Source organism: Patiria miniata, unplaced genomic scaffold, assembly GCF_015706575.1.
Source record: "Patiria miniata isolate m_02_andy unplaced genomic scaffold, ASM1570657v1 HiC_scaffold_24, whole genome shotgun sequence".
In the NCBI taxonomy this organism is placed as follows: Eukaryota; Metazoa; Echinodermata; class Asteroidea; order Valvatida; family Asterinidae; genus Patiria; species Patiria miniata.
This window is the reverse complement of record NW_024037063.1, coordinates 18388825-18402878: the sequence shown is the minus strand read 5'-3', so window position 1 is coordinate 18402878 and position 14054 is coordinate 18388825. Positions and strand designations below refer to the sequence as shown.

At 39.8% G+C, this 14054-nt stretch overlaps 2 protein-coding genes across 2 annotated transcripts in view; both read left to right on the top strand.

The window, feature by feature from the left end:
- The first annotated feature begins 1539 nt into the window (after positions 1–1539).
- Positions 1540–3524, top strand: LOC119732347. The gene is made up of 2 exons (XM_038205805.1): positions 1540–2743; positions 3385–3524. The coding sequence occupies exons 1-2, from the start codon at positions 1705–1707 to the stop codon at positions 3522–3524; spliced, it is 1179 nt and encodes a 392-aa protein (XP_038061733.1). The 5' UTR covers positions 1540–1704.
- Positions 3525–7220: 3696 nt separating this feature from the next.
- The window catches only part of LOC119732684 (probable beta-tubulin polyglutamylase), a 42004-nt gene continuing 35170 nt past the window's right edge, over positions 7221–14054 (top strand). The window contains exon 1 of the mRNA XM_038206320.1: positions 7221–7583. Coding sequence (XP_038062248.1) covers positions 7425–7583 — 159 coding nt within the window. The 5' untranslated portion in view covers positions 7221–7424. The remainder of the gene's footprint in view (positions 7584–14054) is intronic.

Sequence of the window (14054 nt, the reverse complement as noted above, 5' to 3'; positions counted from 1 at the left end):
TGAAAGCAAGTTCACATCTTTTTCCACTTTCAAATTACAAGGCACTCCCGGTGTGGACCGGAAGGAAGGTTCACGTGATAAGTCGCACACGAGATAAAATGAAGATCCTGAATTATTCTATCAATTCCCGCAAAAGTCAAGTTCAGGTTTGTCAAGGTTGATTTTATATTGATTTTCAAAGATTAAATCTAGAAATCTTTAATTGCATGTAACTTGACACCCGATGACGTCATCATAAAGTCAGAGTAATATGAACCACTCAGGATGAAGGTCGATGTAATTATGTTGAAAGTTACAAGTTCACACCATACGTATTTTGCCCAAAAAAAGAAAAGAGAGAAAGAAGATTTATCGGAACGATTTTAAACAGTGGTCGTGCCCGACCACTCAACAACGGTGGTCCATCGAGGGGTGGGGGCAATTTAGAGATGCAGCTCTGTGTATTGATGCACATTTCCTCATCATAATGGCTGTTGTTGAAGGGGAAAGGGATCCCATTACATTACAGAGGCAACGACACGAAGCCTCTACAACTTCATTGCTAAACAACACTAAAATACACTCACATGATGCTACATGTACTGATGATGTTCAATGCCGTGACATCGCTTCTGTGCTGCTTCTGTGCTGTTATGTGGGCCTTTATTTGCCTGGTTTCCAAAGAGCAGGATACATACTATTTTGCAGACAGAATTGGATTTTCCACGGTGATAAAAGGAGAATATATATATATATGTATATGACATCTGACAACCCGAGGATAGAAACTGTATAATACAACCCCGGCGCATAAATACATGTATGTCTCCAGTGCGTTTGATAGCAAACATGAGTTTTACAGTAAAACGATAGGTGTTTTTGTTCGCGCAGTTGCATTGTTCGACAACAACGTTCATAGGGCAAATTCCAAAGGTTGGCTGTTGGAAATAAAATGTTGTGTTGCGCTGCAGCTGAGAAACGACGTGCGTCAATCGTTAACGATATCAGTTTGGCAAAATATATCCATTCGTAAAGTCACCCGTGATGTCGGCGTTCTCTGCCCAGAACGACATGCCCAACAAGAACATCAGGTACATGAATTTATAGATTAGCCATAATATACATGTACAGACGATCGGTAACATTATATCATGATATTGTCCATACATGGTGGACGATTATTTATTTATGGTCGGTCATGTACATGCACACCATCATGACTCAGTGTGCAAATCTTTAGAGAAAGAAAATGCTGGTTGTCGTGAATTATTTAAAAAAAAATAGAACATAGCAAGGTCCGTACGTCAATGGCTGCATTTTACATATTACATGCAGCCACTTTACCGTCTACCGTACCTCAACTTCACCAGTTGCCAGTCAAGGTTCCCATCGGACTTATGCTTAATTTTTAAGCAATATTTTCCGCTCAACGGCACCATATTGACCTCGGTAACTGTGTGTTTGTTTCTTAATTCATTCACAGAGATTACTGCATGATTGATCGGCCCGTCGTGATCATCAGTAGAAGTTTCTCTCAGCTTGAGATGCAATAAATTTATTTTGACCATATACGTTTTATATGAAGATCATCAGCGTATGATCCCAAAGACTTCTTTAGCAGTTTTAGATGTCATGTCCGAGTTTGATCATCCTAATTCCTCCAAAGTTTGATCGTCGTTCAATTCAACCCATCAGAGATATCTGGATATCACACTACATTTAATAATGGCTCACAAGCCAATTGAAATCCCCGCCGAGGTGCACATCATGAGGAAGAAAGACGAAATCACCAGGAGAGAAATACAAGACATTCTGAAGGCCGTCAGCGCCATCTCAAATGTCCAGAGACGCGGAACGATCAAAATGAAAAACCTTCAAAGCCAAGGATGGACTAAGAAAAGCGGACATGAAAACGTGACGGCGAAACACCTGGATCAGTGGAAGAAAATTGTCAGTCAGGAGGCACTGAGACTCCTACCCCAAGAATGCATGAGCATATTTGAATTCTGTAGCAATGCACAAGACGCAGAATTCCTTTACTGTCACGTGACACCGGCTCCTAGGCCAATCACTGTTGAGTATAAGCTTCACGTGCCGTCAGTTTCCGGTAAACGAGTTGTGAGGGACTTTGATGGGGCTCTGGCTGTTCTGTTACGCACTGCGGACGACACATGGCCAGGGCGGGGAGCTAAGTCACCAGCCGACAAAGACTATGCCTCTGTGGATGGTAGTTCTGCCTCCTCCGAGGCCAACTCGACCGAACCGGCGGAACCGACTATTAGACTAAGACTGACTGAAGTTAATGCACAGGGCAAAGGAAAAGGTAAAGACGTGCCTCACGAAGATAGGCAGTTAACAGAGATCATTGAAGGCGGGATATCAAGTCATATCAGCGCTCTGGCAAATAAAAATGGAGGTAGCATCATCATCGAAGATGCGGACAGTGTCTGCCAGATAGTTGATGGGAGGATTGGTGAGAAGGACCAAGACTCCATCGTTAACTGTCTTGAAGAATGCTGCAAGAAGAAGATCTGGGGGAGGGAGAGAGTACCCCCCAAGAGAGGAGAGCAGTGGGATGTCTGCTTCCCAATCGTTAATCAAGATAACATCCTTTTCACCATCCGTGTGTATGTTTTCTATGGTGGAGTCTTCGAGGAGGAACCCGTCGCTTATACTCTAAAACAAAATGCCGACGACTCGTATGAAGTAGTCAGGATGGAGTTTGAAGACTGGTACAAGGCCATGGTGAAACAACACGAAGAAAGTAAGACACATTAAGTGAACCAAAAAATATCTAAGTTGTATAGTCTGTTGTGAAATATTTTCGGTGACGAACGGATTTAATGGTGAGAGGTGACAATTTGAGAACAAGATAGGAAGGAGATTGTGAAGACATTGATAGACATTAGGCAAGGAAGACACTGAGAAAATGAAAGGATACAAAATAAGATGGAAAAAAAATAGCGAGAATATTTTGGTAGAGTGAAGAAGTGCCCGAAGTTTCGCAAAAACCATCCCCAAAATCGATCTAACCATTCTTCATTTTTGCTAAACCTTGGCCAAATTCGTTCTTCATATACACAGTTCTAGTGAAAAAAACTCAGTTTTCTTTGGTTAATTTAAGTTACAATTTGTGATTGAGATGCTTAAAGTTTGACAAAACATGAGAGTTCCTAATAGAAAGATGGAAAAGTTGTACCTGTTCATTTACTACAAAAAAACCTAGTACTTCAGATTTTGTTTGGCTTAAAAAAATACAGAAACAGCTATAAGCTCAGACAATAATGATCTATTGAGTATGAACTATGTGGAACCGCCCATCCTGACTCCACCCCTAAAAAGGGGACATTGTTTATGTTTATTTCAGATCTTTACCTTATGCTTTAACTTTTTATGTTCTTATAGAAGAGCAAGATTACAATGACACAGAGAAGAGGCTTGAAGAGATCAAGGCGAAAGGTTCCAATCCACACTGCGTATCCAATGACAACACATCGTCCGAGCCGCATCTACTACCGACGGCTGAAGGAGGCTCCTTCGAATGATACCACAACCCCGCGAAGGTTCAGTGCAGTGTCTTTGACAGTTTACGATCATTATGAACTGTTCATCGCTAAATTAGTGTAAAATTTAGAAATATGCAAATAATTTTATTGAAATCGTATATACTGACATAGAAAAGTCTTGGATGTGACTGAGACACTTGTTTCGTTTTTAATTTCCAAATAAGACAATATTTATGGCATAAATATTTGGCTTACCAAATCGTTGGCTCCATATGATTTGGGTCTCATGGCTCATATGTAGCGCGATATCTGACAGAGGGAACCCCCCTCTTTTGTGTTGGTCATTGTGTTACCAGAATCTCAGGAATTCTTTTGAGATATCTAGGGGGATGTGTTAGGTAACAATAGTCTAGGGTTTGCATAGGGTTTGGCGAGATTGGGGGTACCCCTTCGTCTCAAATCGTGCTGGGTATATCATGACTTTGGCCGGGAGCTCTTCAATATTATTCCGCGGCCACCCAACCGCAAGGAAACATTAATGAGGAACAAATGTACCAGATATCACTGCTACGCATGAGCTTCACGCCTGTACAGTCCTTAGGTAAATCAACAACAACTAGTTGATTCAGTTTGGTTGGCAAGATGACAGCCTTAGTGTAGGCCTACACACTGAAACACTGAATTGACCAAAGAAGGCCGTGTACACACGGGAGAAAAATCCAGGAAATAATGACAATTTCTGATTAGTACTATATAATCCCTACTATCTAGGCCTAGTATTAAAATAAAAAAGACCAAAAATGAGAAGAAATTTGAAGGAATTTTTTTTTTAAACTAACATTAAAAATATACGAAAACATCAAAAAAGGAAAGAATGTAGTATCCAGACGCCACTTCTTTGGTTGTGCACATAGTCTATGGAGAGTCAGGTGCTTTTTCAAAGTATTTTCCAACAAAATTGAAAGTGTTTCTCAATCCGAGATACATGTATTTTTTTGCAATGACTGAGGTTTCATTGAGATAATATGTGATGAAAAAAGTAGTGTCAGGATGCAACATTCTTTCCATTTGTTTATAATTTTTCTTTTTTATTATTATTATTTGTTTTAATAGTTATCATTTTCTTCTGCCAAATAATAAAGACAAGAGCTGTAAAATAAAAAGGCGCTGTAAACCAGCCTGGTGATGTAAAATTTGCCACATTATCATGTTCAACCACCACGTTTGTGACCAGACTGGTACCTTGAGTGCTGAAAAGCATGTAAAGCAAAATCAGGCCAACTCACTCTTCAGCCAGCAAAGAAAAGGTCCTCAGTATTTCACCAACCAAGTGTGAAAACTCAATTTTATTTTTAAAGAAGACTTTTCTTCAATAATTTGCACATGAGAGGGAAGTCAAGTGATTTGAAAATGAGGCTGAAGACTAGACTGGTACATGTCCAACCATGGTCCAACTGTTTGAAAAGACTGACCTCTTCATTCGTCATTTGTCATTAGTCTGGTGACTGAGTATGGGGAAATGTGTAGAAATAGAGACATTTTACTTCCAGATGTTTCTTTTGGCACAATTGATTGATTCAGTACTTTTCTTGTGTTGCATGTTTTCAATACCTTCATACACAGTATTGAGAGTTCCAAATTTTTGGACTAGCTTGTGGCCATACCATGAAGAGTTGGCACGGAGTGCTGCTACTTGCTATACCGGGATACACTCACCTTTTTGAGGCAACGTAGTTTCCAAACTCCAAAGGGAATCCCATCATCACGCTGCTTGAAATAGAATGACGTGTTCAAAATAGTGAACAAATTGACGTTACAAAAGCAATAGCAGAACGATTTAAATGTAAAAATCATCTGTTTATCTCACACGTGGTCAGAGTCCAAGACCACTGGTTCTTGCATCTGGTTAGCTAACCACGTGTTGCGCCTGCGCCAGTCGCGCCACCACGCCGCCCAATTTTAGGCTGGCTCTAACCCTACCTTTCTTCTTTGCGCTACTAATCCGTATAGTGGTAATATTAAACGTAGATGGGAACCGCACTAGACATTCAACGTCATCATCCTCAGACATAGACCCCAATGGTAAACGCGTGTGCTTCCATACTCCCAACTCTCCGAGGTGTTTGAAACACCCATGACGTTAAAGCTGAATTCATCATCTTTCATTTTCTGTTCAATTTTTACGGGTAATCTGCTAGCTTTTGGGAGAAATTGCCACCCGAGGATACGGTGGTAAAGCGAATCGCCATTTTGAAAAATGATGCCTATACACTCCTTGTCAAATAGAGCCTTTTTAAGGGCCCATTCCATCAAATATTACAGAAATGCCAGCTGGCAGTCATGCACAGCTTCTGCCCTACTTTTCTACGAACCTTCAAATCCATGCATGGCCCACAAAATGCTCTAATGATTAAGCAAAGTAGGATGCAAGTGGACTTAAAAGTTGACTGTATTTGAAGTCAAAAGGTAGTTGAGTTCATTGCGACTTTAGAGGCTATAATTTCAGCCCAATATTTTTGAGTTTTGCAATTGACTAAAAAGCGGTCAATCTCAAACTAAGATCCAATCGGAAACGGGCGTTTAGTCAGTGGCTACGGCCATGGCTACGGGAGTCCCGTGAGGATCGTGATGGCCCGCGGTTGATGAACGTTCGATTAGCCCCGCTGTATGTTGCTAACCCGTCTGCCTTTACCCCTGTCGACCCGGGTGTGCTAATTTAAACGAACGCATATGGGAACTTTTTCTGCCAATGGTTAGGCCACATGATGGCGCCCTTTAATGCGCCGTTAAAGTTCCTGTTTACACTTCGTCATGTGGTGGCGCCCTTTATCTCGCCGTTAAAATTCATGTCTAAAATCCGCCACATGATGGCGTCCTTTATAAAGACCGTTAATCAACGAATATATAAATTGATTAGGCCTAGTCTCTGAAAGTTGGTAGCGTCAGTATCACACTGGGAGGAAGGTACACTTATCATAATTTATGCCTACGTCACCAAGTTGATGAGCAGGTCGTATGACGTCGCTAGAACATGAATTATGCAGATCCGTGCCAACGGCCGCGCCGACGCATGGAAGCCATGCGCCAGATGAAAGCGCTGGCTTGTATGCAAACGATAGCCTAGCAATACATGCATTCTGTGTCAATTTCTTCGTTGTTCCAAGCAGTCAGAATGATGCACAATAAATTGCTCTTTTTTTGACGAAAGCGGTATTTAGGGTCATTGCGTTTTAAATGGTGATATTATTTGAACCATGGAGAAATGAACGGACTGAGCAATTTCAGTATTTTTTTATCTAAAAAAAAATAAATTCTGGAATAGCTAGGTTTTCCAGTCATTTATACTGATTTTGGTGCTACACATATTTTTTTTTTTTAAATATGAAATATATTTTTGGAGGTTTGGGTTCAGCTCTTTTTTTTAACTCACCCTAAATAAATGAAATGAGAACTGTTTTACACTCAAGGCTGCTGCCAGGCTTCTGCACAGTTTTCAGGAGAAACCTGATCTCAGTCCACGACGCGACGCGGCGCTAGTATTTGCCGCGCATTGTTGAAGCACGTGTTCACAACATGCAGCTAGCTGCTACAATCATCCGGGACACCATGTGCATACGTACTGCATAATTCATGTTTTCACAGTGATGCCAATGACCTCCTAGCGAAATGGTGACGTAAGCATATATTATGATAAATGTAACTTCCTCCCAGTGTGATACTGACGCTACCCTGAAAGTTGACCTCTGTTCCTCCGCTCCAAGTTCAATGTTTACGCATTGCGTTTACTAGACAACCGTGGTAAAATGGCGGTTTGTACACGTGGCTCTTGAATGAATAAATTTACATATTTTAGCGCGAAAGTTGAATCTTTCTTGCGATGTGCCGCGTTTCCCCATGGTTTTCATATGGCAGTCAATGGTTGATATATTTTTTTAAGCCATGAACTTTGTGATTGACCTAAAATCAAACCCCAAAGAACGCCGAGCCGGAGGCGAGATTGAACTTGAAGTCTGTGCAGAGCAAACGGACAAGGAAGAAGACAAGATGGGCAAAGGCAGCCTGCAAGAAGCCTTCATGAAATTCAAGAAAAAAAGACAGGTAAGCCCACAGTTCAGTTGTTCGGAAACATTCATAAACGCAGTGATAAATCCGCTTTATAAATCGCAAAGCCAGTGTCTAGTTTTAACATACATGTTACAGCAGTCATCCGTCTGGTTCCCTGACCATGCTGACCTGACAAGTGACATGCCTGACAACAAGCCTAATTAAATGGCAGGACCATTGGCTCTTGGAACTACAATATAGACTGTCATGACCGTCATGACATGTAGACTATCAAGCGAATGGTTCTCGGACTAGGCCCTATTTCCCTTTTAAAATTCTTTACATCTACATGCACCTGAATGAAGCACAATAAACTTTTTTTTGTTGATATTTGCAATGTATACACATCCTGGGCATGCTGGGCATGGCAAACAAGCAATTATGCAGTTTATGCACAAAAACCTATGGGGACAATGAACAAGTCAAAACTTTAAATTTGTATTTTCTTCTGAAATTTTCCAAATTAACTGATCATTGAAACACCAAAATGCATAGAATATAAGAATTTGAATTTGTAAATGAAAAATTCACTTTTTAAACTTTAAACAAGAAAGAAGAAAAACAAACTTGAAATTTCTTCCAAGGTACCAGTCATCATGCCCAGTAGACCCATTGTGATTGGTCAGTGTTGGTTGGAGGTGTGAACTTCAAATCTTGATTCTGATTGGCCAATATTGGTGGACACAGTCCATGTGACCATAAGTTCATAAAACTGGTATAGCATTCCACTGAACTTTCTTCTTTCTGATAAACTTTAGGAAATAAGTTTTAAAATAGTTAAGATTTCAAATTACAAATGCAGCAGTGTGTGAAAAGATGATCCCTAAATTATGGTAAAGAGAAGAAACCCAACCTCGTTCCCAGGGTGTCGAGCAGTACGCTTCCACCCCTACCTGCTCTCTCACCCTGGTATTGGATCATTTGCAAATATCCAATTTTTCTATACGTATGCAAATTAGGAATAGTCTGGTGCCTAGCTGTGCTTTAATCAGCGTTTGTTTGTGTATGCGGTGTCTGGATAAAAACAGAATCACTTTGTCGCGGTATGAGTTACGAAAATTTGATTTTTTTTTTCCTTCAAAAATTTAAATGTTTCAATGGTATCCAGCCAATATGCAGTGTCACATTACATATTATAAGCAAATTGGAAAGGAAAATATTATTTTGAGAAGGTGTGGCCATGGGTGTAATAAGCACAATGAACATGAAAACATGTACGTGTAATACACGTTGGGAAATAACAAGTACATGATATAAAAGCTAATTGCAATTATCAAATGGGCCAATTTCACGCCACTGCTGAGCAAAAACATTTGCTTAGCACAAAATAAGTCTGGTTTATAAAAGCAGGTTACCAGCCACAACTCCATGTTTTGCTTAGCATGAAAATCACATGGAGTTTTGGCTGGTAACCTGCCTTTATAAGCCAGACTTTTTTTGCTAAGCAAATTTTTGTGCTTAGCAGCGCCGTGAAATTGGGATACAGGAGGCAAGTTTCAAACCCAGGGGTTACTACATGTATTGGAAACGAGGTTGAAAAGAAAGTAAGCACTGGGGACAAGGTTGGGAGAATCAAAATGAAAGTTGTAACTGGTAAACGGCCCTGTAGGTTTGTGCACAAATTGTCTAATTTGTTTGTCATCAATACTCAAGATGCATTGTTTATAAAGGTATAACAAAAAAAAGTTCCTTTTGAGAGTTTCCCAAAATGTAAACATGGTCCGGTTCCTGCCTCCTACACTCACAGTGAGAGCTATAGGGGACAGAGAACCAATCTAATTTAGACTCCAGAATTATAATGTACATCAAGGGCAAATCCAGATCACAAGGTTTTTTTTGGGGGGGGGGGTGCCAACAATTTTTTTTGTTCCCCGATAAAGTGGGTTAAAAAATGTTCCACCCCAAATTTGATATGAAAAGCAAGGGAATGGGGTACAAATGTATTGCTTTTGTTGAGTTCTGTGGGTTGTGTGTACAGTGGTTGCTTTTTTTGTGACTTCACAAAAAAACGGAGTTCGGTTTTTCTTTTTTTGGGGGGGGGGGGGGGCGCCTCGGATGCTGTGGTTGAGCAAAAGTTTAAAGGGCCATGAGATGTATTTTCCAAGGAACACATTTTGTGCAACTTTCTACTTTTTAAATGTATGAAAACAATTCGACGACCCTTTTGGGTTAATTTCATTGAAAAGTGAACTTCTTTTAAAACATTTAAAATGTTCCTTGCTTTTCCGGACAACTGAGGGCGCTGTTGAATATGGAAACTTGCATTAGCATAAAACCCCAAAAGCACCAAAATACCCTTAAAAAACAAGTGTGATGTTATCAAGCCAAATCAGTCGTTTTTCAGGAATTTTTATTTGGAGATGTAGGACAAAATAGGACCACTTCATCACATCTCTTGGTGTTCCGACTTCCATAATTTTTGAACTAAAGATGGTATCAGCATGCGGTTTTCACAGTAGTAATATTGTGCTATTTTCAAATCTGTAATAAAAAAAAAATTGACCAGGGTAGACAAACGACTCATGTAAGCGTGATCGCATCACAAATATTGAAAATAGTGTATTTTTAAGGATTGCATTTTAAAAAAATACATTGCATGTTAATACTCAGAAAGTGAAAATCCAGCAAGTTTTAAATCAAATCCATGTTCATAAAATTACAAAATTGTGAGATAAATGCTTTCCCCCACCCTATCCATCCCCACCCCTTCCCCACCCCTTCCCCACCCCTTCCCCCACCCCTTCCTCCTCCCCACCCTCCGAGAGAAATTCCCCGAGCTTTAATGATCTGTACTTTTAGGTCAAATAGTGTAAGCACTTTGCTGCAGCTTGTTATTTTGTATGGAGATGTTAGTATACAAAAAGCCAAGAATTCAAAAAGCTCTATACATGTACTTTATGTACATTGTCACAGTTTAAAGAATTCCCAGGTAAATTATAATGACTCACCATCACGCAATAACGCAACATAATTCAATCACGTCGCGTTTCGAAATTGTCCTTTTGTGTTGACAACCAACCATAAACAGCAACGACTTGTCGGTTTTATGAATGAAAATGAAAGTTGGCTGTAGTGAACTACGTATGTGCATACATGACCACCCACTGAAAAGGTCTGTCTGAGATCCCCTCTTCTCAAATGGAACTGTCCCGATAGCTCAGACACTACTACAGATTACATTGAGTTGTGGCAGACAGGGCTGTTCCATGTTAAGTCTGAAGGTAAGCAGTATCCATTCTACTGAGTAACAGCAACATTTTAAATGTATTAGCCTAATTACAAAATTCCAGAGACACAGCTGTGACGCATGGGTTTAAAAGTTTGCTTATTGGGCAGAAAAATGCCTACAATTTAGCTCCAGTTCAGAAAGAATGAAAAGAAAAAAGGTTTTTGGCATTGCATTGGGATGAGGAGTATTATTATCAACCCTTTGACATGGTCCCAATGACGTCATGGCATTCCCTGCATAGCTCCGCCGGTACTCTGCTTTGTTACTCTATGACTTTCTCATGCCCTATAGTGAGCTGTGGAATGCGGGGCACGCACGCGACAATTGTATCACACATCTGCGTGTGTGCCTCCATCCGGTTTGCTTTTCACCCAGTTTTCAGTGCGCCTACTGTACCATGCAGTACCCCGGTAATTGGGTAGCACACCTTAGAATGTGCCCCATACTTGCGCCCCTAGGGGTGCGGGGTGCATTATCGGCCCAAGTTTAAAAGTTGAAATAGGTGGAGTTGATTGAGTGTAGCTTTTGTTGGTGGGGAAAAACATTTTTCACATTTGTAAAATTCTTGGGATTTTATATTCCAGTGTTAAAAATGGGTCAATGAAGGTATGCCATTGCCTAATACTAAATTCTTAAGTTATGAAGAAAATGTCACAGATGATGTTGGCGAGTGGATGACTTAGTGATGAGTAAGTGACAACATACTTATGTAAGCTGTAACATGAGTACACAAACATGACTTAAGAACTTGTCCACTAGTTGTACAAGTACTACAAGGAATTCTGAAATTTTTGATCCACAACTTGCACAGCTGCAAGCTATTTCTTGTGTCATTTGTGAGGCGTGTTGGCAAAATAGGACAGAGCAGGGAACAGGCCATAGTGAAGAATTTTCAATTTTCAGACTGATATTTGCCATCTTTGATACGTCTACAACACATCTTTTAAAGAAAAAATATAAAAATTGTGGAATCAAAGTGTCTTTATATCGGAAAAACAATTGCTGTCTTTCATTTTCACAACTACAAAACTGAAAACTTTAAAGGCCTTTTTAACAGTATAATGCTTTCATGACACGTCGATAAATGCAAACTTTAAACAGCTTAAACTTGTCGACGGAATGTTTGAATGAAGTGCAACAAACAATATTGTTTGGAGAAATTATTCTCTTTCCTAACACCCGCAAACCCTTATTTCGACATCTGCCCGTTTCCGTCTCATTTTGCCAAAACGCCTCACATTTGACAGTACATGGACATTTTTTTTGTTGCCATTTTTGTTGTCTGCCAAACGGCCAGTGCAACCTTCAAATGTTAAGGGTATTACCTAGATTCAGACTATCTGGAACAATCCATTGTGTGGTTGACACCCCTCTGGAGACAATTTTATTTTGACATCAGGTACAAGGAAATGAATATTCTATAAAAGTTTCTTTTTTTTATGAAATACGCAATTGTTCATTTGAATATTTGTATAAGATTTTCACTCAATAAATTGAGTAAAAGTAAAATAAAAGTAAACTAAAAGGTTGTTAGTGTCTTAGCAGTGGCTGCATTTTGAGGAACTTTTAAAAGGAAATAGACTGAGTTATGGGGACTTTTCACTGTCCCCATGGCAACTTTGGTCACCACAATAACTATCATGCATCGGGCGTGTGGTCCCCACAAGTACGGAACAAGTACGTGCGTACTTGAATGATTAACATTTTGTGCATCAGCGCATTCGCATTGGACTTAGAGTTTCCACCTGTTATTTGCACGTGTTCATAACTGATATCACGTCCACGTGTCACTCACATGGTATCGTGTTTGTGCAAAAGTACAAATGTAACAGTATCAGTGGTAGGTTTTGTGATTATCGGAATTGGATCTAGTAAGTGATCCAACCGAGTAAAACTGACACGCAAAGTCCATGGTTTGTATGACTCATTACTAGATCAAAGTTGACAGTCTGATCATGAAACCCACTTTGAGATTTCCCGTTTTAGATATTCCTGTAAATGTTCATTGTCCACCCAGTTGAAAACTGACAGTTGACACATCTAAGTTTCGTCCAATGGTCAAAAGCCTCTTCAATTCTCTCCAGTATTTTTTTTTTGATCACGTGATCCGGATCAAGTGTACTTTTAACCACGATATTCGAGATAAGTTGTCATTATTTTCTGCTTAAGCTGTAAAAGCTATCGTAGGTGAAGTTGACTTTTTATCAAAGTTCTACTTTTCAATCGGTACACACACACGCAGACGTTTTGATAGTAAATTTGTATTTCATTCTATTTTGTGAGAAAATTCTGCTCTGTGTCAGTTTTCTACTCGTACTTGTAACTGCCAATTCCTGATTCTTCTGAAAAGATTCCCCGTCCCATTCCCCAGTTCCCGTCCCAAATCTGCATTCTCTGTAATTTTTTGAAAAGAGATGGAAGTTTTGTTCGCACAAACGTTTTGACACACAAGACACCTAAAACACTTCGCTGTCCAAAGTTTTTTGCAAAATGTTATACTTCAGAACGCGATGATCTCTTCAATTTTGCTGGTACGATGAAATGTTTATCCCGAAAGAAAAATTGGCAAATCTTGATAGTACACGTGCGCAGTTGGAATACTGAATTCGCTTAAACATCACTTTGAACAAGATAAAATTGGAACCCTAAATGACCCAAAAATTAAAGAGAAAGTTCCAAATGTTGTCATATCCCCTGAAAGAATAGTTAGAAAAATGACTAAAGTTTGTAAGTCAAAAAAACATTAAATCTTTTGCAGTGCAGCACTGGACTCTCCATCTTAAGATAAAAATTGAACCTCGGACCTCACAAAACTGAACTAAAAACCTATATAAATTAGTTAAGTCTGTAAAGGTCTTGATAAAACATTACTAAAGAAATGTATTACAAAACTGAAAATGCTATGCATAGTGTATACCCCAGAAAACAATTGAAAATGTCTGTGAAATTTGTTAGACCTTTGCATTTTCGAATAAATTAGCATCTGATTATTCCAACTTGCACTTGATCGCAAATTAAACATGTGCTAGCCTAAACTAGCCGACAGTTGGGATTTGGGCGTTCAGAAAAAATGACAAATAGCTTATTAAATGTGGCAACAATCCTGCTTAAATCTCGCTGGGCCCCCAACCCCCCGGCCCCCGTTCAGTGTTGTCTCTCATTGCGCGGTGTGTGCTCCATCAGCTGGAGAGAACAACATTGACCGGGGGAGCAGGGGAGTAGGTGACCGTGGCAGG

Excerpts from the sequence above, each read along its gene's own strand:
- LOC119732347 (XM_038205805.1), top strand. The coding sequence starts at position 1,705 with ATGGCTCACAAGCCAATTGAAATCCCCGCCGAGGTGCACATCATGAGG. Across the intron at positions 2,744-3,384 it reads GGTGAAACAACACGAAGAAA|AAGAGCAAGATTACAATGAC; the intron begins GTAAGACACATT and ends ATGTTCTTATAG.